The 27,266-nt window shown below is 34.9% G+C and overlaps 2 protein-coding genes across 3 annotated transcripts; both read right to left on the bottom strand.

Moving 5' to 3' along the window:
• Nucleotides 1–595: 595 nt before the first annotated feature.
• On the bottom strand, nt 596–12,190 carry LOC132308009 (uncharacterized). Of its 2 annotated transcripts, none has more exons than XM_059805948.1 (7): nt 11,726–12,190; nt 10,849–11,294; nt 7,703–7,888; nt 6,371–6,478; nt 4,843–5,046; nt 2,809–4,763; nt 596–1,278 (listed from the first exon to the last, which is right to left on the bottom strand). In XM_059805948.1, exons 1-7 carry the CDS (start codon nt 11,799–11,801, stop codon nt 747–749), a joined length of 3,507 nt encoding a protein of 1,168 aa, XP_059661931.1. In that variant the 5' UTR covers nt 11,802–12,190; the 3' UTR covers nt 596–746. The 2 variants fall into 2 exon arrangements, with proteins under 2 accessions (XP_059661931.1, XP_059661933.1); XM_059805950.1 differs by having other exon boundaries at nt 4,963–5,046.
• Nucleotides 12,191–13,951: 1,761 nt separating this feature from the next.
• Nucleotides 13,952–25,823, bottom strand: LOC132308008 (protein argonaute 16-like). Its single transcript, XM_059805947.1, has 24 exons — nt 25,641–25,823; nt 25,406–25,512; nt 23,916–24,154; nt 23,626–23,831; nt 23,313–23,516; nt 23,083–23,219; nt 22,874–22,971; nt 22,696–22,793; nt 22,435–22,606; nt 22,217–22,333; nt 22,035–22,142; nt 21,870–21,932; nt 21,615–21,728; nt 21,315–21,480; nt 21,116–21,228; nt 20,880–21,017; nt 20,621–20,751; nt 20,454–20,519; nt 19,418–19,481; nt 18,291–18,405; nt 18,135–18,208; nt 14,732–14,826; nt 14,604–14,635; nt 13,952–14,469 (listed from the first exon to the last, which is right to left on the bottom strand). The coding sequence occupies exons 3-24, from the start codon at nt 24,132–24,134 to the stop codon at nt 14,294–14,296; spliced, it is 2,706 nt and encodes a 901-aa protein (XP_059661930.1). The 5' UTR covers nt 24,135–24,154; nt 25,406–25,512; nt 25,641–25,823; the 3' UTR covers nt 13,952–14,293.
• Between the last annotated feature and the right edge of the window lie 1,443 nt (nt 25,824–27,266).

Genomic DNA, 27,266 nt, shown 5'->3' with positions numbered 1-27,266 from the left:
GCACCGTTGGGGTTGGACAACGGGTAATTTTCTCCCCAACTACGGATCCCATACTACCCCCCATAAACTGAAAATCCATAACCCCAATTGCTATGGGAATACCGTTTAGTTGGCCGATGCCTGTTTGAACAGCCTCAGTTAACCCTATTTTTATTTGATAAGAATCGATACGATCTTTATAAGGCTCCTCATCCGAATGAAATTCAATGGGATCCAGAGAGACCATGTCTTCATCCAGAGGATCCCAAGTGCACCGTTGGGGTTGGACAATTGAGAGTACTTTCGTCTGAATGTTCATATATTTGATGGCATTGTTGTCCAGATGCGAGTTGGATCGAGTTAAAGAGGCAAAACATCATAGTATAGGTGGTCCAAAATAGTTATATAAGAACACACTCTCTCTCTCTCTCTCTCTTTCTCTCTCACACACACACACAAGCACGAGCTTTTTTCTCTATTTTCTAGTTATAACTGCAGGTTATGTAGAGTGCACATATAGGTTCCATTTGTTTAAACGTAAAATATTTTTCAAATTTTTTTTAAATTTCTGTTGTTTGGTTGCCTTAAAATATTTATGAATAAAAAAATATTAAAATTTAACAAAAATAATTTATCCATAAATTTTCAACAAATTATTTTACATGCCCTGCACGATGATCTAGACCTCAACCTCGACATAAACCTTTGCAAAATGCCACGTAAACCTTTGCAAAACACCGACAAAGTAAAAATAAACGAAGCCCTAATCATCTAGCCAATGATGACTTTTTTACAGTAAATACAGGACCAGCATTTGACGGCAGGAGGCTCCAATAAGAACCCTTACTATCTATACAACAACTATGCCATTTAATTCTGTAAGAACCCACATGGAAAGCAGAAACATCAAGCAAGCAAGTAGAGAACCCTTGTCCTCTCTCATTAGGTTCAAAACATACACATGCTTCCACAACCCCACTGTCACCAGCATTATCTCTATTCAGCACACCTTTAGTCGTTCTGGTTTCCCCGGTCACATATTGCAATAATTTTTCATTCAAATCTACCATGTCATCAGCTCCCCAATCTTGAAAACCCGATCCCTTTTGCCCCTTCTCTTGTCCACTTCGACAATAAAGGATGCAGTACAACTTGGTCAGCTGAACCGGGAGACCTGGTGGTACGTTCTTAAGTTGAAGACAAAGATTTAGTGACAGGTGGAAGCCTGGCAACACCGATATCCCATCTGAACTTTTATCATCTCCGCTTAAGGCAAAGAGCTCAGAAGAAATACAAGGCCTGAAACATGATATCAATTACAAATGTTAAAAAGAGTACTTAATAGAGTGGCAAAACAGAACCACAAGTTCCTCCAGAGATCATAAGTATTATTGTATGTGGGGTTTGCAGTTTAGGTGGTTAACATTTGTGACCTTGTTTACAAGATAAGAAAAACCTAGGCCCCAATGTGCAAGACGATTGCAAATCATCAACCAAAGTCTACTGCCATTTTTAAGCCTTTCTAGAGATGTAGCCACTTTTCATCAGATTTTCAACATTTGTTAATAAAACTGGTTTTAGGGGCTTGACCTAATTTGGAACTGAATAATGAAGTGTAATGAACTATAGTGGCCCTTTAAAAAAATAGAGAGAAGCACAATGAACCAAACCAAACAAAACAGGAGAGAGAGAGGTAAAAAAGAATATATTAGAGGCCAATGAACAAGCAAACAGGGAAAGGGCTATAAAAATAGAATGGAAGAAGCTGTATCAAAAAGATGTTTGACATTCATGAAAGTTAATAATATCAGCTTTGTAATAGACAGATATTAAATATGAGCACCATTAAGACGCCATACAAATACACTCATACAAAAATAATCCATTCATGAAATATGCCATAAAAGGAATTACATAAGGTGTCATTGTACATGATTGAGCAACAGGACCAACATCTGTTGCCACCAACCAAGAGGCTGACTCTTGAAATATAATTGAACTGTAAATGTGGAATCCCTGATCATCATAGCAGTTGGAACTTTTCCATTTAATTTTTTGATAAGTAATATGGCTAAATTTGGTGGTTGATTATTAGATGTAATCTTTAATTTCAATCAGTAGTCAACTGCATAAGCCATAACATAACCACGTTGAGGACAAATTAATGCAAATTCTTTACATTTCATAGAATTTACTGTTTAGGCTACCGTGTAATTGTTTATTTCTCGAAAATCTCCAGCAGGTGCTTTCAATAGCATAAATTATGCATGTAGTTTCAATTTAAAAACAAAGGTTTGTTCACAGAAGGAAAGCCTTGTATCATATTTGAACACCTCACAAATTGATGACTTGAACCCAATGTCAGTTGTCCTCTAGTTTTAGCCCCAAACATTTAGAAATGAATAGTTCGAAATGATACATCTAGGATAAACCAAAATTCAAAGTGAAAAATTGTCAAGTAGAAACTCATAGATAGCGATTGTAAGACGTGGACAGGAATCTAAAAGACAAATGTTAGTAGCCTAAAGTCAGGAATGTGGAGGCATTTAAAAGGTCAATGACATTTCAAATGGTACTAGAATTCATTGTGTAAATTGCTGAAACTCCTTGCCACGCCACAAAAATAATATCTACCAGAAAAAATTTACCATTTGTTCTTAACAACGGGCAACATGCAGATGGGAGCCAAAACATTAAGAGCATCACAAAAGTTCTACCATTTAGTTATTCATCCTCTTATAGTTGAAATGGCAATTAGAAAGACCTTCAATGATACATATAACTATGATAGGACTACGAAGATTTTAGTAGAAAGAATATCCAATATACCTTATTCGAAAGAAGTGACATGGAGTCCGGAAAGGTATGTGCATCCATTTTGTAACTATGTCCAACAGAAGTTGCAAACCGTTACAAGTCAGTCGGAATAGAATTTCATCATCGTTTGCTCTGTTTGCCTCGTTTTGCAGGCCAACGACCTTTGTAACAGCATCGCTACAAACTGTAAGAATGCTTCTTGCTTCATAACCAGTCAACATTTGATTTTTGGACCGAGGGAGAAAACAGCTCTTAGGATGTCCATAAACCTTCAAAAGCAAACTGAGCTTTGAACTGGTTTCACAGTCTCTTTGCCACAACCGCTGAAGTAGATCTTGTATTAGCGTAGCATGTAAACAATCCTCCGAGTTCTCCAAACTGCAAATTATAAGATTTTCAGCATGCAAGTTTGGGATTAAAGGAGCAAATCCAGTACTGAAGGCCAACAGCGAACAACTTAGTGCAAGTGCTGAAATTACTTTCAAACTTCTGTTATCTATGCCAATGAAAGATGTGGCAATTAGATCAAATTCTTGTGCTAGCCTCTTCAACCGAAAAGATATTTGAGTGAGAGGACGCACCAAGAAGGCAACCCTTTCCAAAAGTCCCGGGCACTTAGTAATAATACTTCCCTCTACTCGTCTGTTGTCATTAGTATTTTCCTGTGTAAACGGTATGGTATCCAAAAGTTTTAGTATATCCACCACACTTTCTAGAACCTTTGCTCTAAGAGCTAAAAACCACCTCTGAAAACAGGAGGAACCTGATGGGATTGTAACTCCTAATGTTTCCTCTGACAAGTGCAGAATGCCACAAGCTTTGTCAAGATTTTCAATGAAGATAGGAGAGTTGATCTTCCAGGCAGTACCCCATCCTGTTTCACCTAAATCATCTTTGAAAGGTAAGACAAAGTTTTTGTTAGTTTCTAACCAATCTCTCAAAATGGAACCTTGTTTTGGAAAAAGAAGCAACTGTACTCTCCTTTCAGAATGAGCAAACTGAGCCAAGGATTTTAACCAGCAATAACAGGAATTAGATTGAACTACGGTTGTTAGATGCCCAAATATAAAAGCAGCTGTGAACCATGCTCCCTGACATGCTGCAAATTTCGCAGCTTTGTAAGCAGACCAATTATCCTTCCCTGTCAACATCTTCTTTGCACAATCAAGGGTAAGAATTTCATGCCGAACAGAATAATCATGAAGAGATTTAAACAAGTTTCTAGCAAGATTGTTGCCTTCCACTATCTCATCCGACATGCAAGCAAATAAATTGTGTGTAGCAATCTCATAGCAAGTGACATGAGAATGCATCAAAAGAGAGTAGACTGCGAGTGTGTAGCAATCAATTAAGCTGCATTGGTGTACATGTTTGACCAGAAGGTTCAATATACTAAGAACCTTAGTAAAGGCACCATTTTCATTTAAATTATCAAGGCAACCGACCACAACTCTGGATATATGAAGCAGGAGCCTTGATATAATGAATGTGCAATTTTTTTTCCCAAATTCTACAATCTCATGACCTGATAATTCTGGTAACCCGGTGCCAATAATGCTGTCATTGATATTCACCAGATATTCAAACAATAAGCAAATTTTGTCCAGCAACAAACCACCAAGATCTGGATGTTCTTCAACCAAAAGGAGGAGGAGGCTGAGTAAGCTTTGACTTTCTCGCTCCATTTCTGAGTCACACTGATGAAGATCCAGCACTGGATTCACCAGCAAGGTGATCCGGTCTGTGACACATGAGATCACTAAGGATGCCAGAGGAGTGGACACAACTCCCTCTAAGGCCATTTCCTTTCTTCCCATAAGCTTTGCTGATATATCTACTAGAACACGAATGGCTAAGAGCCTCTTTTCCATGATTGGAGACTGGGATGCATTCTCAATGATTGTCAACAGCTTGGGAAATTCAAGCATGTCCACACATGGCCCGATGGGGAATTTATATAAGAGGATCTGCAAATTCCCGATTTAAGAAATTAGTTAGTTTAAGAGTCCAATAGAACACATTAAGCCACATGAGCGAACTAACAACCTTATGCAAAATTTGTAGAGCTCCACATTGTAAGCCTGGTGGAAATTTGGATTCAGTTAGCATGTTGAACAATATATTGATGTAATCGGCGCTAGCAGAGAAATGACATAATCCTCTTACTAAGATAAAATTAAGGCATCTCAATGATATAGCCTGCAGGCGCAAAGATTTCTCTTGGCTTAAAAATGAGAAAAGCAAGTCCACCTGCAGCCAAGCAAGAGATTTATTAAAAGTATTAAATAATGATGTAAAATAATCTTTAAAATAAACCAACATAATCCTTGAACATTTGTTTTAATAGAGTAGCAATTATTGTAGTACATCACTGAATTCCAACCATCTTTGACTCCAATTTTCTCATTTTTTTGCCAAAAATTAATAAATAATTTTTTTTAAAAAAAATATCCTAGTGCTACTTAAACTCTACAAATTGCTATGCAACACAGATACTTCTATAAAGAATCGTATCCATATTGTATTTACGCCGATAACCAATGCTCCTTGAGTACTTGCAAATACATGTATGAAATAATGAAACTTCCAAGACGTATTCATAATTTGAATTTTTTCTTTTCTTTTTATCTCGAACATGCAGATACTGTAAGAGTAAGACACTTGTCTGACAAATTTTGAACATTAAAATACAACATTTTCATTATAGCATGATAGGATGAAGGTTAGATAAAGAATAGCAAGGGTGCTTACAAATATTTGGACTTTCTTCGATAATAATATTAAGAAATAATGAAAATATATTTAGTCCAAACCCAAAAGTCCATGTCCATGCAATACAACTCTCAGTTTTTTCTTGGATTTTTTATATTATAAAATACAAACATGAAACATTTGATAGTTCCAAAATATATATATATATATATATATATATATATATATATATATATATATATATATTTGTCATAAGTTTTTGTTAAGTGTACGTTAGTCATAATATAGTTTGAAAAAAATTATTATCTTAAATTTATAAACGGATACATATTTTAATTTTATATACATGAACACACATACAATGTACGAATTTATGTCGTATCCTCACCATATCCATATCATCTTTCTTAAGAATTTGTTATATTATTATCTATATACTGTCAAATCCAAATACCTTATCCATATCCATGCTGCACAGAAAGGGGAATAGATAGAATGAGAAAAAGAAAAAGAAAAAGATATTCTGTTGAACCTGTTCCATACAAACCCACATATTTTTATTCGTTGAAAGGCTGAAGTATGCAGTCAATATTGCACATTCAACCAAGACATTTCAACGCACCACTCGTAGAATATTGATTACCACTTCAGCCTAATAAATTACCATATCTTGAAAATTACGCAATGAAGCCAATGAATTTTTTTTTTTTTTTTTCTTTCCTTTTTTCATTATCAAAAGAAGAAAGAGCAATTGGATGCTTGTTTAGCTGCTTTACAGAAGCTGCTAGGATGGACACTTTCCATGTTGAAGAAATATCCAGAATATGCATGCCAAAAATTCATGGATGCTTGGGATGCATACCTGTCCCGAAATCAAGGGTGTCGATTTGGAAGCAATTTTTGAAAGTGAAATCAGCATTGCAACCAAGAAATCCTCTTCTGAAGAATCTAATACTAGCTTTAGACCTGCCTGCAATAAACTAATTGTGAGCGTGGCAATATAAACTGTACTATGTAGGTACATAAGTTTCTATGCACATATACACGCATCTATACAAGTATATAACTATATGTGCATCATTTGGAATTTTGGACCATCACTATAAATAATGCTGGAGATGGGTTCTCTGCCTCGTCTACCTTCTTAGCACCCCTCATTGACAGCAAGACCAATACTGCTAATGCTGTTTTTAGTATATTACTCTAGGAAAGACATCCCATCAATATGCACGAGTGGTTTGTTGCTTCAGATTGCGAGACTCGCTGATTCACTCAGCTGAGTTGATTGGCTGATTCGAATTTCGAATGCTCCCTCAGGGGGTCTATGTTTGTTTTATCTGGTTACAGGACAATTTTATGTTCACTGATGTTGTTAAAATTTGTTTCATCCATTGAAGTTGTAGCTCACATCGTGTGGTAGGAAATCAATCTATTTTGGCTAAGGGGAAAAACAAAAAACATTCCCAACATATAAAGCACGTTAATAGTTTTTAGATATGATGTGCTTCCATATGTCATTTACACAATGTAATTTATATTTCACCAGCCAACAATCTGGACAGAGCTTAAGTCAATATTTTTCAAATACATTAATGAACTTCTACACAATCTTGCCCTATAATATAAAGGTGCAATATGCATAAGCGAACCATTCCATCTATGTGTTCATCCTGCACTAATTAAACTGCCAAAGAACAATTTGTTTAGAACATTATTCTGCAGAGGTCATTCCTACGCTAGTTGTCAAGCATTTAATGATATCACAAAACCATAAATAGAAGAGATTAAAGGCCAAAATGTCATTGATTCACAAAATACAAACATTTCGTGATCATGATTTTGTGAAGAAAAAATAGAGTTGTTTTTCACATGCATATAACTGCATCACAGTACTAAAGATTTAGAGGGACATAAGCATTCATTAGTTAGTGCTGATGAGGCACATAACATGTAAGAGTTAATGAAAACCCAACCCATTCCATCCTATGCATGTAAATGAGCATATCATTTGTTACGGAAAATTATAATAGTATAACAGGAAATTTGCATCATTGCTCTAAATGACCTTTATGGCAACTGGCAAGGGTCATGCCTATGTTGTTAAAAATGGTTGTGGCATCCTATGGTCACCAGAAATGTAGAACACCTATGCATGTTTATCAGGATATGGAATATGGAAAAAGAAATGTAGAACCTTGTAAGCACTACTTGCAAGTGAAGATGAGCACCCAATTTTTGCGAATGCTCGCACTCCTGCTAACCTAACAGCTGGTAGTGTTTCAGATGATGTCAGAATATTAAGCAGCATCTCCAACAGAACAGAAGCAAAGTCATCTGACAACTCACAAAAGCATCCTGCGGCAAATAGAGATGCCTTTACCTGCAAAGGGTTGCAGATCAATTCCAGTCAAATGTCTACATAATTGGTTGACTACAGAACAGCTGGCAGCAAACCATATGTTTGAGAACAGTTGAAAAATAGGGAATTCTTTGAAAACTTAAATAAGATTAAAAAAAATAATTAAAATTTTGAAGTTTTCAAGCTTTGAATTATCCACATTGAGGGTAATGCTTGAGGGAGGGAAGACCAAAGTTACCTTGAGTTGGAATATTTAGAAAGCCATGACAAAGTGTGGATTGACTAAAGTTATTACAAATATAAAGTAAAATAACGAAACAAGACTCATAGTTGATCAAACAGTGGGAACAAGGCTTCGTTTGACTTTAGTTATGCATGAAATCATAAAATAAATGACGAACAAGCCAACCATGAGGTATCGACTAATTTATATAAATCGAGTCCTCATTACATTACCAATGAGGTATCCACCTCTATGTCCACACCCAGTGAATAAGAACTAAAAAAAAAAGAATAATAACATAAGGAGAATTAAAATTATATTACCATAGTCAGCACGTACCCATTAAGAAATTTATGGTACCAACAAGTTTGTGTCGGGACAATGATTTTCAGTGGAAGCTTGCTTTCATGGGTTCCCAATTCCATATTCATTTTCAATAAAGAAAATAGAAAGAATAAATTCCAAAAAGTAAAAAGTACAAAATAAACGCAAGCACCCCAAGAAATCTGCCTAAATCAAGTCAGAAAGCCAAAAACCAAAAAAGCCCATATCAGCAGCAACCCCACGTCCACTCGGCCTAACGTGAAGCAGACCGTAAGTGCTCCAGCATAGGAAGGAAGCGAAGCGGGCAGCTAGAGCTCCGGGGGTGCTGGAGGGGATGTGATGATGCACGCAAGTAACCTTAGGCCAGTGGTACGGTTGGCGGGCTATGGTATGACCTACAATCCACTATCAGGAGCGGTGCCAGGTCAGTTATTATAAATTTTGCAACATTACAAAGATCAACTTCATTACAATAGGTTGCACAACATTTTGTTTCAAATAAAACTGACCAAGTGAAATTGTCATAATTGTGAATAAGATGAGGGAAACTTAGATACAGTATGATAAATTACATAAATCAGTGAAAAACCCTAACAATTTTGCAATGTGTATCCTAAATCCTAGTAATATCTTGGGGCTAAACTAGAGCAGACTCTAGGTTGAAATTCCATTATCTCTACAAAAGAATAATGATATTGAATCATTCTTTTTTTTTTTTGGTTAGGTAAGCACTCACAAGCACATAAGCGAAAAAAAAAAAAAAAAAATGTACTCACCCACACACATAAGGTTAAAAAAAAAAAGTACTCACACAAACATCTCAAAAATTGCCCATTATGTGGCTCAAACCCCTCACCTCCCCCTTGAGGGAGGATAGGTTATACCATTGGGCTAATGGCCCATAGGTGATATTAAGTCAATTTTAATCAATCACAAAAGAAGCACTGACGCACTAATTGGAACACAATGTTAGGCGTCAAAAATAAACAAGAGCAACGCATTCATATAGCTGAAATAAAAATATTAAGATGGATTATAGGAGTGACTAAAAAAGATAGGATTAATAATCAACATGTGAGGGGGAAACTAGGAGTGACGATTAATAATTAATACGTAAAGGGAAAACTAGGAGTGACACCTATTAGCGATAAAATAAGAGTAGATTTAGGTGATATAGTCATTTACAACGTAGACTCATAGATGCAAGAGTGAGAAAGAAGTTTAGTTTGCGTAGACTGTACAAGAAAAAGAGGCCGACCAAAACTCACATGAGAGGAAGTAATTAGAAATGATTTTACCAAATTGAATATAATAGGAGACATGACTTATAATAAAAAATAAATAATAATAAAAATAAATAAATAAATAAATAAATAAAAGAGGGAGAATTCATGTCGCCAACTCCATTCATATGGGATAAAGGCAATAATGATAGATGACAAAGGAAGCACTAATACTAAACATAAAAAATAAAAGAAAAATATATTATGGCAATCAAATAGCTAAACATATACAATTTAAAAATAGACAGTCAATTCCATAAATGTTTAACGTTTTTTTGCATAAAAATCAATTAATTGAACAAAACTTAAAAATTAGAATTTCAGAATTCTATCTCTTTCTTCTAACACTGTTGAAGCAATAAACTCCATTTCACAACAAATAGCTATCTCCTTCCCTCTTTTTCCTCATTTCTATCTTTTTTTATTTTTTATTTTTTATTTTACTCCAACAAAAAATAGAAGGCATAGTAAATTGGTCACTTTAAAGGAATATATCAGCATCTTCAAATTGACTTTTAAAATTATTTTATACAATGAAAAGCTTTTTCACCACCTTTTGATACCTCAGGTTGATGCACATCATTTAATTTTTAAGAGTTTTGAGGGTCCATTATAAAATTTGAAATTCAGAATCATTAGAAATTGAAATTCAGAATCCATTACAGTTTCAAATTTTCAATTGGGCCAACTGATGTCAATAGTAACCTAGAACCCCGCCCATGGTTATTACAGACAATCTCCTACTGCAGCTTAGAAGTTCTGTAGTGTGCCAGATATGCAATACACGGGAATTCACTCTTTGGTGGATCTAGTGCAGATGTCTAACACAAAAAAAGGTCAAACTGATAAACTGGAGTAATCTCATAGCAGTTTTTCTGCAGGACAAAGACCATAATATCTTCATACAAGATCATATATATTCATATGCAAACATAACGTGTGACAATTTGTTCCAGGGAAAAAAATGTCACTTTTTGGGAGCATGAGCAATGTTCACAATAACACGAACACAGATAAGCATTTAGAGAATATTTTTATAAATAAATAAATAGACATGATTAGGATAAACAAAGTCAATGACGATATCAAAATGTAGACAATAAATCACAACTGACTTGCAGAAGAATTCCAGCCAGGGATGCTGAGCTCACCTCTAGACCATGACATGAGACCAAACTCGCAAGGATAAGGTATCTTATTTCAGCACTGTCTTTCGCAAAAGCAGCCCAGCAACCAAAGAGAACCAAAGCCAATGTCCTTGATTCAACATCCCCAGTTTCAAAAACCAATTTTACTTTTCTCAGCAGTTCTAAGTAGTTTTCCAATGCAGGTTTTGACAGAATTTTATAGTGATTTCGTTTACTTGTTTTCCTACGGTGCCTCAGTTCTGATAAGAAGATCCTTACAACAGAAAGCTTGGTATGTTTGTCACTGGAGCTAAAAGCGTCTGCAAGCCGAAGGAGGATGGTGTTCGCAAACAGCCTATCCTCCCCGGGGACTAAGCCAAAAAATTTATATTCTGCGATAGTAAGTTCTGGCTCTCTACTCCACTGCTCGAGCCGTGGCCCAATCTGTAGTATGGCTTTAACAGATTGACCTGAGAAATTATAAAATCTTTAGTAGTCCAAGTAGTAGCATTTTTAGATGGATACATATACATACATACATACATTTTAGATGTATACATATACATACATACATACATATATATATATATATATATATATATATATATATAGAGAGAGAGAGAGAGAGAGAGAGATGCAAAAGAAGTACTAATGTAGTAAATTCCTAATGAGAACAATTCAGTGAATTTTCATTATGCATCTCAATCAACATATTCTAATAAATTAATGGAATTATTAATAAGGATGCATAATGTATGGGACTGCTATAATTTTTTTTTTTTTTTTTTAATGGAATTTTAATTTGAAAAGAAGTTGAAAACTAGAAGGTATAATAATAAATTAAAAATCAGCTTGAAATGGAAATTGTACAAAGTGTAGGAGGATATTTAGAATTGCTTACCGGGGACTTTTGATCGAAGTCCCTTATCAAGCTCAATACTCCAATCCATGGCACAAGCCGCAGAAATTCTCTCCATTACTGCTACTTTCGTTGTTTAGCTGGTTGTTTGTTTGTTTCAAAATATTCGAATATTTGATTATGACAGGTGAGAGCAGAGAAAGAAAGCTAGGGTTTAGTTTAAAGGTCGGCAGAGACTGAAATTGTGGAGTTGATTAGATGACAAACAAAAAGTAGAGCAGAGCATTGGAACTTGTAATAGATTACGCTCAGCCTGTTCGGCAAGCTTGGCGACAAAGACGAAGTTATCGCGTTCTTTGGAGGAAGCCATGTCCGGTCAGTGAAATTAGGGTTTCTGAAAGGAATTGTTTTGTTGCTGGACGAAGAGTTTTGGAGCAGACAGTAAAACAAACCAGGGGTGAGTAGAAAGAAAAGGGTAAAATATGATTAAAAAAACAAAAACAAAAACATTTCTGAAATATCGCTTATGTTCTTTGTGTTTTATACTTTTATGTAGCATCACTCTAGTAATTCAAATAATTAATTAATTAAATCTAATTGGTAATGCAATATTAATATCATTTAAATTGAATAAATTACACTAAAAAAGTGATGAAATTTTAAGTACGAGAGAGACTTCCATTTTCCCTCTAACATTGAATTCTAACAATTCAAATAGATGTTAAAATGATGTTAACAATTAATAATTAACACTTCAAACTTAGCTATTAAACATTTTAACAATCCCTCTAGAATACTTTTTGCCCTTTTTAGCAACTCCACTATAGAATTGTGAGAGCAAAATGTGAATTAATTTTACATGATGATTTAAAGAAAATTGTTTAAAGAGAGTGGAAAATGTGAATTATGTGCGAGTGTGTGTATATACATAAGGCGGTCAGAATTAGAGATAAAACTTTAAAAGAAAATACAAAAGTTAGGCGACTATGAATTTTAAAAAACCTTTCGCTTGCTTGGTTTGTAACTTTAAAAAAGTTCTCATTAAATTAAAAAAATAGAAAATGATTTGTTATAAAATTATGTACAAACATTTTATAAATAAATTTAAAAAAAATCGAACCAAATAGAAAACAATTTTATAAGTGACAAACCAAACAATCCCCTAAGTTCTCCTTCAGACAAATTCACCAAACTTGGGACCACATTCACATAGGACTAATTTTCGGACAGTCACTAGAAAAATTGTTAATATTAGTATGCACACAAACAAATTAATTTGATGAACAGGATCCTCGGTATTACAAGTGAACTTCAAAATGTTAGGCAATGATCGGGCACCACGACCATAACAGAAGAACCACGAATCATCTTTATTGTTCTTGTTTTGAATCATCATTATCGTTCTTTGTCATCTTACCCCGACTCATCATCTTCATCATTCTTGTCTCAAATCATCATTATCGTTCTTTGTCATCTTACTCCGACTCATCATCATCATTCTTTGCCTCTTGCCTTGGTCACATGAATTCTCTTTTTTTTTAGTTTTGGTCGACCTCTTTGTCTATCACCCAAATCAATATTCCTCGTATAAGAAAAGAAAACCACAAAAGGGGGATCCAAAATAACATCAATTATGAACAGCAAAATGACATTATCATATTATGACTCGCATTATGAACGGCTTGAAATAGAACAGTTAGTAATTTGTCCCCAAAAACAAAAAATAGCAAAATAGTTAACATCAAAATTGCATTAACATTGTTGGAATTAGATAAAGCAAATTGGCGGAAGAGAGTAGTTTATAAAAATGCTTCAATGCACAGATTAGGTATTTTCTGTAAAAATATATTCGTTCCAACCATTATGATGTGCATGAGTTGTGGAAAATTCAGGAGAGAAGACGCAACAGAAAGAAAAGCACAATTGGCGGAACATTTAGCAAAACTCGAATTATAGGACATTCTGAAAATATGCATATCTTACGAGAAAAAAGATGAGCAATATCACAAAAAATGGAGTTATAATTAAGAGTTTAATGCAATTCACACAATAGGTTTGCAGATTAACTGGAAGCTGCAAAAATAAGTTCATTTAGCACATTGTAGTTCCACAAAATGTGAATACTATACTTGCAGAGAAAAAAAATGTGAACATTACGATTAAAAAAAAAAGGCATCAATATTCAACAGACAAAAAATGACATAAAGGTAATATATATATATATATATATATATATATATATATATATATATATAATCCCAAACAAGATACCAAAATCTTCCAGTGCTTAAATAGCTATTCCTGGTAAATGTAACATCTAGACCAAAAAAAAATAATAATAAATAAATAAAAAAACCCAGCTCAAAATTAGGACTGAGCAACTAGCTGAATTGTAAATCAACAAAAATTACTAGCCCTGATCATCAACATCATGTGAATGTCAAACCTGTCCAAAATTAAACTAAAAGTTGCTCTTGCATGAGTACCTATTTCTCAACCCCGTCATGATGGGGTTGCCTCTATGCATCCCTATACCACCTCCCCAGTATTTACATATTTGACAAAACCAATCAAATAGCAGCATGTACATTTAGAAGAGTTTTCACCACCTTAACAAAAGAACATAGAACCCGCTACATCCTCATGCAACCTGGGCAGTGCAGGAACAAGTGCACTCCCTACAGACGTGAGGCTTTTCTGTCCCGAAGAAGTTTCAGACAAGTCCTCAAATTTCATAAATTGGCCCATCTGTTGAGCTGCTAGATGGGCATAACAGACTGGTGCCACTGGAGAAGGAAAAAACAGTGAGATAGAGAATTACCATCTAACCAACCAGCTTAAATTTCTACCTTTTATTCAATATCTATTTTTTTCCTCTTTTTTTTTAAAGGTGAGAATTTAATAAAGTTGGTGAATATACCTATTGAAACAGCACTAGTGCTCCTTTGGTACCTGAAATGGGCCAAAAATCACGAGATTAATGCCTTTTTGACCAGGCTAAAACATTAGACACACACATGAGAGGAATATGGCAGCTTGAGAGCTTACACGTATGATAGTGAGTGGATAAGATTCTGCAGTTCATCGGGAGAAAAACCAATCTCATCAAGCAAGACATGATAGTGTGCAGGCCTAGAAGTACCCTGTAATTTTGATTACAAATAAATATTTAAATGGAAAGAAGAAGAAGAAGAATAAAGTAGCTAATACCACAAGAATAAAAGCACGTTATGCAAGGCATTTACTATTAGTGGCCAACAATATATAAAAGCCAATCAAGTTAGATAAATCCAAGTATTCAATTTCTCTCTTTCTTTCTTTCTCTTTTTTTAAAAAAAAATAATAATAATAAATAACCTTCGCAAGTAATTCGCACACCCATTTTGTCTCAAATGAGAATTGATCCCTCACCCTTCCACTTTGGAAGGTAGAAGAGATACCACTAGGCTACAACCCTTTGTGATAAATGGTAATCCAAGTATTCAGTTTAGTCACCCACTTTTTAGCAGTTCAAAAACTTCCAATATTTGCAGAGAAAAGCTCAATAAAAATATCTAACCTTGAGTCTCAATTATTAATTATTTAACGAGAAAAAGCCTACACTCAATTGAAACTGAGAAGCCTAACTTATAGGGAGTAGTTGAGATTTTCTACTTTTTGGAACCCGGAGAGAAAGGAGAAAAGAAATGGCGGGACTTGTTTGGAAATGGAATGACTTCTTTTCTGTTTTACATGTATATATAAAAAGTCATTAGATTTAGGCTCCGTTTGTTTGGACATAAAATATTTTCCTGAAAATATTTTTTTATTTTATGGTGTTTGGTTGTCGTAAATTATTCACGAAGAAAAAAAATGTTAAAATTTAGAATTAATTTCACTAACACCTCCTCAAGTTTGGCCAAATATCACTCTGAAACAACTCTCAAAAATTACTATCACTTATGTCCAATTTCACTTTTTCATCACCAACACCGTTAAAAACGTGCGAAAAGACAAAACTACCCTTATTTTTAAAATTCATTTTAAACTAAAATATCAACAAATTAAAAAAGACAACATTGCCCCCAATGGTTTCTCTCTCTAAAATATATGTGTGCATATATATATATATACACAAATAAGCGTGGCCTTCCAACAATGACGGCTATGGCGACGGCGACGACCTCTCCTTTATCTATATATACATACACACAGTTATATATATATGTGTGTGTGTGTGTGGATTCAAATGAAGGAGGAGAAGAGTACCCAAATCATTTAATTTTCTAGCACCTAGTGCTCCAATTCCACTCCTCTACTCATTTCCAAACTATTCTTTTTCATTAATACTATCCATACTTCTACAGATTATTGCACCCAATTCGTGTCCTTGTCATTATTGCAGAACCCAAAACCAAACCCAAATCACTTTGGAAACCATTGGGAATGTGAAATTAATTAAATAATCGTATGTAAACTATATATCCGGATGTATATGGGCTATGTGTGTGTATATATATATATATATGCATCGCAATTGCATATTATCATATATTTGTATACCTTCACAAACAAATGAAAAAAGAATGCGTCAATTTATATGATCATGCGTATAAGGGTTCCGATATGTGAATTTGTTGGAACGCTGGTGGAGGACGAAGAATTTGAGGAGGTTGTTGGGTTCAGTACTAGTGTAAAGAGAGAAACACCAATTACGTGAAAGACACTAATGAATTTATTTCATAAAAGCAAACAAAGATAACCTTCAGTTTTTTTTTTTTTTTGTTTATGAAAATGGAAAGAGAGACAGAAAGGGTGACAATGGTGGACTGTATAATTGAATATAATTGTAAATTGCAACCTAGGAAGCACGGACACTCCAAAATGGCCGAAGAATCCGTATCCGACACGTGTCGGACACAGATACGCCCTGACACATGTCGGACACGCCAAAAAATGTGTCTGGAATTTTTTTTTTTTTTTTAATTTTCGGACACTGCTCGGATACGTCACGGACACTCCGTGAACACGGCACAGACACTCCACGGACACTTCTGGAATTTTTTTTTTTTTTTTGAATGCTGATATGTTCTTTTTTTTGTTTTGTACTACCCTTTTGGTATTGTAAATGGTAAAAGTCCTAGGTCAAATGATGGATGGGAATAGATGATAGTACAATGAGTTTTTGTATCTTTTTTGGGGACTAGCCTTTAGGTTTTTGTGAATGTTAAGTGCTAACAGTAAAGTCCTGAATGTTAAACAGTCATGAATGTTAATAGTCCTTTCTGTCTATGCTTTTGTATTTGGAGTAAAGTTGCAATGATGATTAAATGATACTAGTTATTATTCTAATGTCTTGTTTTTTATTTGGTTTTATAACTCTGCAACATTGTTCTTTTATAGTTTATTAATTATGAGTTATGATTTGTGTTTTTTTTTCATTGTGAGGTTGATGAAAAATAGCAACACTCAGTAATTTTTAAAGTACTACATCTATATATATACTATTCGCCGTGTCCCCGCCGTGTCCGTGTCCTAATTTTTTTGGATTTGCCGTGTCGGTGTTGTGTCGTATCCGTGTCCGTGCTTCTTAGATTGGAACGCATTTAGGGATAATTTAGTCTTTTAATTTAGTTTTGTAGGTTAAAGAACCCTTTTGACAAAGTCAAAGGGTATTTTAGTTAAATTTACATGGTGTCAGAACTCTGCATTTGACGGTTGGGGTGTGCGTGAAAAACAGAACAAACATTTGCAGTATGAGTGATAGTAATTTTCGAAAGTTGTTTCCGTGTGATATTTGGCCAAACCTGAGAGGGTGTCAGTGAAATTAACCCTAAAATTTAATAAAAATAACTTATCCATCAAGTTTTGGCAAGTTATTTTACATGCCCCGCCCGATGGACTTGACCTCAATCTCGACCTAAACCTTTGCCAAATACCGAAAAAATAAAAATAAAAAAATATTTTACCTAAAAAAAAAAAAAATTCAAAAAAGAATATTTTACGTCGAAACAAACAGAGCCTTAGAGAAAAAACAGAGTAGAGAGAAAGATACAAGTATTAGGGAAAAGCATGATCCACCGAGGAGGTTGAGTAGAGTGATAGGTCTGTCGGCTAGTAGGCCTTGGTTGCTTAAAAAAAGTCAAAATTGACCTAAATTGTATCTTAAGGCAAAGTCAAAGATGAAGAAGATAATGCAATAACAATTAGCAACTATGCATTTAGGAAATGCCATTCCAAACATGTCCTATAAATAAAAAATAAAAAATAAAGAAAAACTCCCTTTCTTTCCTTTCCCTCAACATTTCTCAGAAACAAAGGGATGACCCTCAAGATAGGGATACTAAAACATTGGAGAGTGGTGATGCCACCGCAACATACTAAATAAATCGGTCCAGAGGAAACAGAATTTAAACTAACATGGATTATATAATACTCCAGAATCTAGGCAGAAAAGAAGGTAACAACTCACAATCATTCCTGCTTGTGCACACATGTAAAAGTCGTAGTTTCTTGGATGCACAACTTTTGTGTCCACAACAGTTCCTGGAGAGAGGGGATAACACTTTAGCACAAGCTAATATTAAGTACAATAAAAGCAAAACAACACCACCATTGAGTAGCAGACCAGGTGGAACATTTTCCGGCACACCACCGGCTTGAAATAGCTTTGTGTGGTGATTCTTCTGAGCCACAATCACTGTGAACTTGGGAATGTCAGACTCGCCAAGATGCTGGTAAGCCTGCAGCAAACTCACCATTATTAGCACATGCCAGAGGTGACCTACAATCATAATATATATATGCTCTAAGAATAAAATGCAGTATCAAGAGCACAAGCCTCCTAGTAAAGACTATGCAAATATCAGCATTAAAAAGTGGTTATTTCTATGGGATACCAGCTCCAGTCATTTAAAATGATCAAGGATAGACCTACTTTAATAATCATAAATTGATTTCTGTCTACTTGGCAGGTGCATGTAAGTCACCTACTGATGAGGGAGGCAACTAGTGTTTATGTGTAATATTCATGTTGTGTCATCACATGGGCATCCTGCAATGTGGCCGACACAAACACGACACAATTATTCTCCGTCTCAATGAATCTTGACACAATTATTAAATAGTTAACACAACACGACCTATATAACTTATTTAATACAGTAAATGGGAAAAGATCTGGAACGACACGACGTAATTAAAATTCCATACTATTTCTATTAGGGTCATGGGTTGACGGGTCAAAAACGAACACGTCACATTTAATTAGTGTGTTGACCTGACACGTTTACGTAAACATGTCTAATCGTGTTATAAATGGGATGACAGGTCAAATACGATCGCCACACGTTTAATTAGCCTGTCAATTCGGATCAACACGATAGTGACCTGAACACGATTAAGTCAAACCCAAACCCAACATGTCATTTAGCGTGTCGTGTCAAGTATTGCCACCCTACCTACAGAAAGGCCACAACCTGTGTGGTCCTCATTAGCCAAGGATGTTGAAAGGAGCAAACTCAAGCTGCCAATCATGAAGTGATTGCAATCCATTTTGACATTATTGGCACAAAGTGCCTGTCCTTAGGCAACCCAATGATCTCATGCTTGGCAACTCAAGCTTCAGCCTTTGCACCAAACAATAGCCAAAGAGCCCAATATTTACAATAATTGACTCCAAATATCCTGAAAATACAATTAACTTTCTTCGATACGCTATTAAAACTAATAAATTCAAAGCTGAATATAAAGAACCTTTATCATTTGATCCAGCTCATTGTTCAGAACTTGATTAAACTGTGACTCGCTCACTCCATCCCTAAGGAAAAAAGGAAAAAATAAAGAAAAAGGATTAAATAATCATAGTTCACTCAAACAAATATCAAATCACATTGTCGGAACTAAAATATAAACCAAACAGTTCAAAGTTCAAACAAGGGACATAAAATGGATATGATTAGGTGCAAGATTGAAAAACTAAAAAACTGACATTCTTTTACCTCTGTGAAATAGTTTCACTTTATATGTATAGAAGAAGAGGAAAAAAATGAAAAAACAACAATGCAGCAACATTGCATTCTAAGCCAGTTCAACACCTAATATTGAATCCAACTATGAATATTTCAACCATGGGATTGAGGAGACAACACGTAAAAACAGCAAGCGAGGCTTCTGGATATTAACCTAAAAATAATTTCTGATGAGGAGGACAGCAGAGAGTGCAATTTTCACTCTCTTCCTATAACTCATCTGACATTCTCACATGATATTTCATGATTAATTTTATCTATTAAATAGCATTTCAAGATAGGAATTGACTGTATTGTGAAGCCAAAGCCTTTTACACAGTACTCTTGATGCAGACAATGAAAGACTAACCTCCTTTCATTTGACTGTTAAATCGATTGCCAAACTCATCTCTAGAGTCAATCGCAAGTCATTAAACTAACTAGAAGAAGCAACATGATCAACATCTAGATAAAGTTTATATACCATGCAGCCCCACCACTGACCCCCAGGCCCCAACCCCTCCCACCAAGAGGAAAAGTGAAAAAAGTCATCCAGATGTAAATTTATAAATGTTATTCCATAAAAATTCACCATCTAACAAATGCCTAAATTTTTTTTTTTTGATAAGTAAGAAATGTATAAAAAAGCGCTCAAGAGGGGAGCGCATCCCGAAGGAACAACAAGAAGCAAAAACCACTAGGCCTTCAAAGAGGCCAAAAAAACAACAATGCCTAAATGATAAGTCAGAACAGAGAAGTATACAAGAACAATGTAGCAATACCTGAAGACAATTATCTGAGTAGGTTTTCGTCCATTGCTTGTTTGATAGAAATCCTTAAGAAGCTCCCTGCACAATGGAATTTCAAAATCTATATATTAGAATTCACTTATATCCAACTAAATTTTTTTTTTTTATTGGTATAGAAATTCATCCTCTACTAGAAGTACCTCATGATACCGTCATCCTCCCCATTTGCTAAAGGTTTGAAGAGAGATTCTATCATCTCCACCTTTGACGATTGTGTTCTAACAGCTGCTCTGTATCTTGATATCAGTGGCCAAGATCGAGAGCCAACAACCTGGAAGTATTAAATTAGCACCCAAATTATTAAGGAACAGTAAAGTTAGTGACTGAGCACCATACTGCAATAAAAATAAATTAATTAATTAAAAATAAAAACGTGTAGAAGTATCATAGCAGAAGTACCGCAGCAATTGATGGGCTATCTGATTGACCAGGCGACCCATGAGAGACATCCATACCTAAAATCATTGTTGGAGTATCTTTGATACGGGGGATACGAGATGAGTGCTCAAGCGCCAACAAAGAATTAATCCCCCCAAGCTATAAAGGGAAACAAACAAAATGAATAAGTAATTTTGTAAGATAAATTATAGAAGAAATCACAATACAATTTCCTAAAGCTTTAATTCTAAAAATACCTTGGAATTGATTTTAAGAAGCACATTCGTAAGATACTGGTCATTGATCTTGGTAGGGGAAATACATTGGGTGGCAATTCCAATATCACTCAGACTTTTCTTTTTCCAAGGTCCTTGATAACATTTAGAAAAATATACATATCAAGTTAGCACTAAATTACCATTAAAAACTATTAAAGAAAAAAAAAATCAGTCATACCATAAATATCAGAATTTTTTCGCTCGGGCAGAACACAAAGAAGAAATTGAGGAGGGGCTGGGAGCTTTGCCATAATCTGTTCAAACATTTTTTCTACTCGTACTATGGGGCTAGCTCTTCTACAATGTTGATCTTCCTCAATTAGAGTATACGGGCGTTCAATATGCTGAAAATAAAGAGGAAAAAAAAAAAACATCATCAAGCGCAACATGACTAAAACAATTAAAATCTATTAGAAAGACAAAAAATTGTAACAATTAATATCTATTAGAAAGATAAAAAAAAATTTGTGTAACCTACAATTCCCTTGTTCCTTCCGCAATTAATAAGCTCTCTGGAAATATGACTTGTATCACAACGAGCAGAGAAGTTGACAACTGCCCATCGTTCTATCCGGACAGGATTTAAAAGTTTCTTCATAAGAATATAAAAGAATGTTATAAACTGGCAAATCAGATATTATAGTTTTATAAATATATACAAAACAAGTGAGTTGATAGAATCATCTCTCTTAACATTTTTTCATCCCAAATTTTCAAGAAACCAAGGTAATACCTTGTTATTAAAATTCCATCGTCCATTACGGGGGATGCAATCTTCACTGTTGCCAACCTTCAACTGTAAATTACAAGTGAAAATAGATTGACAAGCACATTGTTAGTCAATTTATCATGAAAAACATGCACAAACACATCCTTTCAAGAAAGAGCCAACACCTACCTTTGGTGCTTCGAGGACACGACCATCAACTTGAGTAAGCTGCTTCTCAATTGAAATGCCGCAAGCAGCAAAAATTGGGTCTTCATCATAACTATAGTTTCTCACAGCCTGCCAAACTAGGTGAGCAGTAAAATTGAAACACTAAAACTGAAAGGTTAAGGAAGGTGTTAAGAAAATTTTACATCAGTCACAACTCGTATTCGTTCCTGGGGCTTTTGCCTCGACTTTTCAACTAAAGATGCCCTCTGCATTGAAGATAATGCCTTTGTATAGCGTTGAAGAGAAACAAGTGAACAGAGCTGGAATAGAAAGAAACAAATAAAAATCTTTTAGAGATAGGGGAATTAAATAGAAAAACAAAAAAACTAAATATGATAAATACACTAAAAACCATACAAACCTCTAAAGGAAGATAGTTGGGCCTCTTTGGTTTGCCAACATCAAGGCATGGCATGTATGCAGAATAGGTAAGTTCCATTTCACGGTGTTTAGTAAAATACTCATAGACAGTAATTTCTGTAGCCTGTCCTCCATCATTCACACGATCACCATTTTTCACTTTCAAAGGAAAACTTGAGGAACATGAAACAATGTTGGATTAAAGTTCTTCAGGCGGAAAAGAGCTAAGGAAAAAAAAATTGGAATTCTACAAAACACTCACAATTGCTGATTGCAAGGCTTTTCACTTAGACCTGTGATCTTATATTCCATGTTGCTGTGCCTTGTCTTAACTCTCATATTTTTCAGCATTTTTTTAGCCTGTACATGTCCACCAACAAGTTGAAATCCTGTGCACAAAAACAAAAGAAAATATAAATACACAAAACCCAGTTTACTACCTTTGCCCAGTCAATAAAGCGAGGCTCTCGTGCATTCTGGTTAGCTAGCAGAAAATCAATCACAGGTCCAGGTGATAGGATCATAGTTGTAGATACATCTGCACGAGGAAATGTAAGCAGCATTAACAAAAATCAAAATTCATATTAAGCAAAAGGGAATACACAAGAAGATGCAGCAACATTTCTTTAGGACATGCTTTGAGTTATACCCATATTCAAGGACAAACCACCCTGAGTTGGGCGAAAGCTGGAATGAAAACCCCGACAGCCAATTACACCTCCTCCAATATCAGTAAAGTTCCTTGTGTCATCATGAAAAAATGATTGCCTCACCAGTAAGCATCCTCTGCATTCAACATTGAAAACATTAATAAATAAAAGCTAGTAGCAGCAGAAAACTGACAGAAGACAACAAATGAAGGGGAAATTTATAAAATACCTGTTAGCTGCTTGCTGCCTCAATATAATATCAAGCACTCTTAGTGAATCCTGAATATTTTCGGCCACACTTCCTTGGAGGACAAGAGATATGGATTTCAAAGGTATTTTAGCAGCATAACTGATCTCTACCTTGAAAGTTTTTGGCTGAAAAGAACGCTTTGATCTCTTACTAGACTCGCTGGGGCTCCCATTCCCACTACCACTAAAAGAAGAATGTATCAAAAGTCAGGGAATAATTATGTAGAAGAATGCAATGCATTTAAGTGATAAAATAGTGAAGAACAATTTTCTACTAGGAAGAGAAAGCATACCGCTTGGCAACCGAATCCTCAAGTACCACTGTGAACTCCAAATTGTTTTGCGGAAGAGGCCCCACTGTATACAGACTCTTCTCTCCATCATATGCACATCTCTTTCCACCAAGTTCCAAAGCGTATGTTTGGTAAAGTCTGTCAATTATTTTTCTTCCAATCCCCTTGTTCTCTACAGCTTTCCCATCTTCATAACTAATAGAAACCTGCACATAATTAATGTGGATTCTAAATTTCACACCAAACTATTCCTGGCTCTGAAATACTAAAATCGGCACATGTAAGCGTACACTATACTGGTAAAACATTTCATCTGGATGTCTGACAGAAACTTTAAAGTGGTTTGTGAGCAAAGAAATGTGTCGTCCAGCACTTCCAAACCCACGCCGGCTGATTATAGAACGCTTAGGAGGGTCCACTTGTTCTGGCTTCCCATTGGGTGGTACAACTGGTGGTTGCGAGGGCAAAGGCAGTGATTCACCTGCCTCCTCATTACCTGCTTTCTCCATCCGTTACTTTAACCAGTAACCTAAAATATGAATAGAAGAAAAAAAATAAGCATCATGTTTAAAATCAATAATTATGAATTAAGCAAAAGGACCCCTGCAGATAGTCATGAAAGGTTCCTTATTAAAAAAGATCATCAAAAAAGTATTCTCGCAAGAACGATCCTGAAGAAATTCATATGATTTTGAGTTAAACCACTAAACCAAGGAGTGTTTGAGAGAATGAAATTCTAACATGCTTCAATTAATCTGATCAGTCAAGCAAATAAAATAACAATAGTAACAATTAAAAGTTAAAATGATGTCAGCAACATTATCATTTGTACAAGAGTATTTGTATAAAAATCATATGTATAAGAACAATATTAAAACGAGATTAATATCATCAATAAAAGATTAGTCATGCAATGCAAATCTGCGGAGAAGGCTAGAGGTCACAAGGTTTGCAGAATGCAATAGGCAACTTTTTAAGAATTGAGCCAAGAGAAAAGCCATGAAAGAGAGAACCCACAAATAAATCATCTATTTATCTTCTTTAGTCCCACCAAAAATTTTAGTTCTTCTCTGTTTCTTTCTTTTTCATTTTCTTTTTTCCTTCCAACAAAAGCAAAGGTTAAACACCTGATATAAATATCACTTAAAAGCAAGGGAAAAGTCACCACCTCTATAGGAAGTAGGTTAGCCATATTCAACTTGGTAGGCTCTTGAACAACTATAAGATGAATATACAAGTCAATTGCATCTAAAGTATGCCTTGCAATGGTTAAAATTCATCCCAATAACCCAAATGATATAGGTCTGAGAGCATATATTTGAGGTAGATATACTGCCATTAAAATTTAAGGAAAAAATCAAAAGATAATCTATACAAGTTAAGACTAAAACAAGAATCTAACATAAATAAAGCTTAGAAAATAAATTCTCACTCATGAGTAAAAATCCCACAAAGATAGACAAGGAAAGAGAAATAAATGAAGAGAAACTAAACCCACCCACTAAACACCCCCCCCCCCCCCCCCCCCCAACCAAAAAAAAAAAAGCAACAGATAAAACTAGAGTGATTAGATACACAAATCAACAAGAAGTAATCAACATAAGTCCAGACAAAATTGAACAAACAAATAATCAGAGAACAACCAGAACTCTCCAGTGAACATGCAAAACAACCACAAATATAACAATAACAAGCAGTCAAAATAAGAATGGAGCTCGAGATTTGAAGAGAGCAAAGAAAAAAAAAAATTAACAAATTAAAAAATAGCAAAAGTATTAACCTCGTGTGTGTATAACAGCGGAGACGAAGAACAGCACCGGAGTCACAGAGATCAATGCAGTAAGCGAAATGTACAAATCTCAACCCATACAGTGAGATATAATCTGCCTGCATATATACATTAACATATAGATATATAAATAGAGCGACAAAAACATGAAGATCTTCAGTAAGAGAGAGTGTATGTAACTGAAAAAAAAATAGTGAAAGAAATACCAAATTACTCTCAATCTTACCTTTCCATGATTCTAAGACAGCTTCGTTAGGGTTTCTGAAACAGAGGAAAATAAAACTGGAGGAGTCTCTCTCCTCTCTGCACCTTAACCTTGAAGAAGGGGGGAGAGAGAGATTGGAGGGAAAGAGAGAGTATTTTTGTGAAGGAAAATAGTAAAATTACGGCTTTATATATCCCAATAACAAAAAATTGGGGTAACACAGAGTATCGGGACAAGTAATTTTCATATCGGTCGTGCCCTTGATTTCTAATCACGGCCGTCGATTCGATGATTATCAAGTATACGTACGGTTCGGATGAATAATTGGGTGCACAGTGCACCCAAGTCGGACCCTTATTATTTATTTATTTAACATATAGAACAATTAAATTCAAAAAAATCTCTTAAACCATAGAAATTTGTATATTACCTTTGAAATATAATTATTCATAAATTGTTGAAATTTTGCAAATAAAGTAGCAATGTCTCCTTAAAACAACTAAATTATCTTCAAATTTATCTGTAAGAACCTCTAAACGGTAAGAATTAAGTGTTTATTTCATATTCTTGAAAAAAAGGGAGGATTTTAAACCAAATTTTATATATTTTATGGTGATTTTATAACATGAGATGTCCTGCAACAGAAAATAAATAAATAAATGTTTTGATGGTCTAACCTAACAGTGTGCTATGTAAATGTTTTTGGTTTTTTTAAGATAGTATTTGCCAAAATTAAAAATTACAGGGTTACGTTAGTAATTTAAATTAGAACTCATCCTTTACTATAATAGGCTGCAGCGTTTGGTACTTACTGTTTTTACTTTTTACAGAGTCGTGGTGGAAGGACGGACTGGGCATTAGATGGACACTGAGTTATTATTCTGTACAATGTACAAAAGTTGCATTCGCCTGGTGACGAGGGTACATAATGTACAGATGCGAAGCGTGATTGGAATCATATATATTTCAACGGTTCACTTTTAAACCTTCTTGCGCATGTAACGTGTATGATAATATGATATCATGTTTTGGTGCTACAATTACTCCCTCCATTAGTAGTCCATTTTTCTCTTTTTAGATGTCCCAAATTATTTGTCCTCCTTAAAAAGTCAAAGTAAATAAATTCTATATTTTCATCATTGTCCTTTATCTTTTTAAAAAATTTCAAACTTTGTAATTATATGTAGGATAAAGTGCAATAAACCCCCCTCAATTATACCCCAATGAGCACAAAACCCCCTTGAATTTCTAAAGTAGCATTTAACCCCCCTCAACTTAGGGGTTTGGTGGCAATTTACCCAATCCGACCACCGGCTAATTTTTTGGCCATTAAATTGAGTCTCTCAGTACCATATTTAAATTAAATGACCATTCAACCCTTGTCATACAAAAATACTATACTACCCTTATATTATAAGATTGTTACCCATTCAACTCGAAATCCCTAATTCCTCTTTATCCTCTTCACCCAATTTTCTCTCTTTTTTCTATCTCCATTGGAGACCAAAATGAAGAGCTTCATCTCTACACCATGAATATGACCAGGTCGTTTTTATGACCTGGTTCTCGCCGTGGATGGTATCGACCTTTGGGTTGCTACATGTTGGAGGATGGGGTCGCTACTGTAGCGACCCAGCAAGTTATGGA

The sequence above is a fragment of the Cornus florida genome, unplaced genomic scaffold (genome assembly GCF_030987335.1).
Source record: "Cornus florida cultivar Cherokee Brave unplaced genomic scaffold, ASM3098733v1 CherokeeBrave_3.0.0_Hap2_Chr05, whole genome shotgun sequence".
Taxonomy (NCBI): domain Eukaryota; kingdom Viridiplantae; phylum Streptophyta; class Magnoliopsida; order Cornales; family Cornaceae; genus Cornus; species Cornus florida.
The sequence above is the reverse complement of the archived record's forward strand: the minus strand, read 5'-3'. Positions and strand labels throughout refer to the sequence as shown.

Coding starts and splice junctions, on each gene's coding strand:
- LOC132308008 (XM_059805947.1), bottom strand. CDS start 24,134: ATGGAGAAAGCAGGTAATGAGGAGGCAGGTGAATCACTGCCTTTGCCC. Junction 23,832..23,915: donor AAATGTTTTACCAGTATAGT/GTACGCTTACAT, acceptor AATTATGTGCAG/GTTTCTATTAGTTATGAAGA. Junction 20,752..20,879: donor ATAGCCCATCAATTGCTGCG/GTACTTCTGCTA, acceptor TAATACTTCCAG/GTTGTTGGCTCTCGATCTTG.
- LOC132308009 (XM_059805948.1), bottom strand. CDS start 11,801: ATGGAGAGAATTTCTGCGGCTTGTGCCATGGATTGGAGTATTGAGCTT. Junction 6,479..7,702: donor TTGCAAGTAGTGCTTACAAG/GTTCTACATTTC, acceptor AGTTTATTGCAG/GCAGGTCTAAAGCTAGTATT. Junction 4,764..4,842: donor CTCTACAAATTTTGCATAAG/GTTGTTAGTTCG, acceptor GGGAATTTGCAG/ATCCTCTTATATAAATTCCC.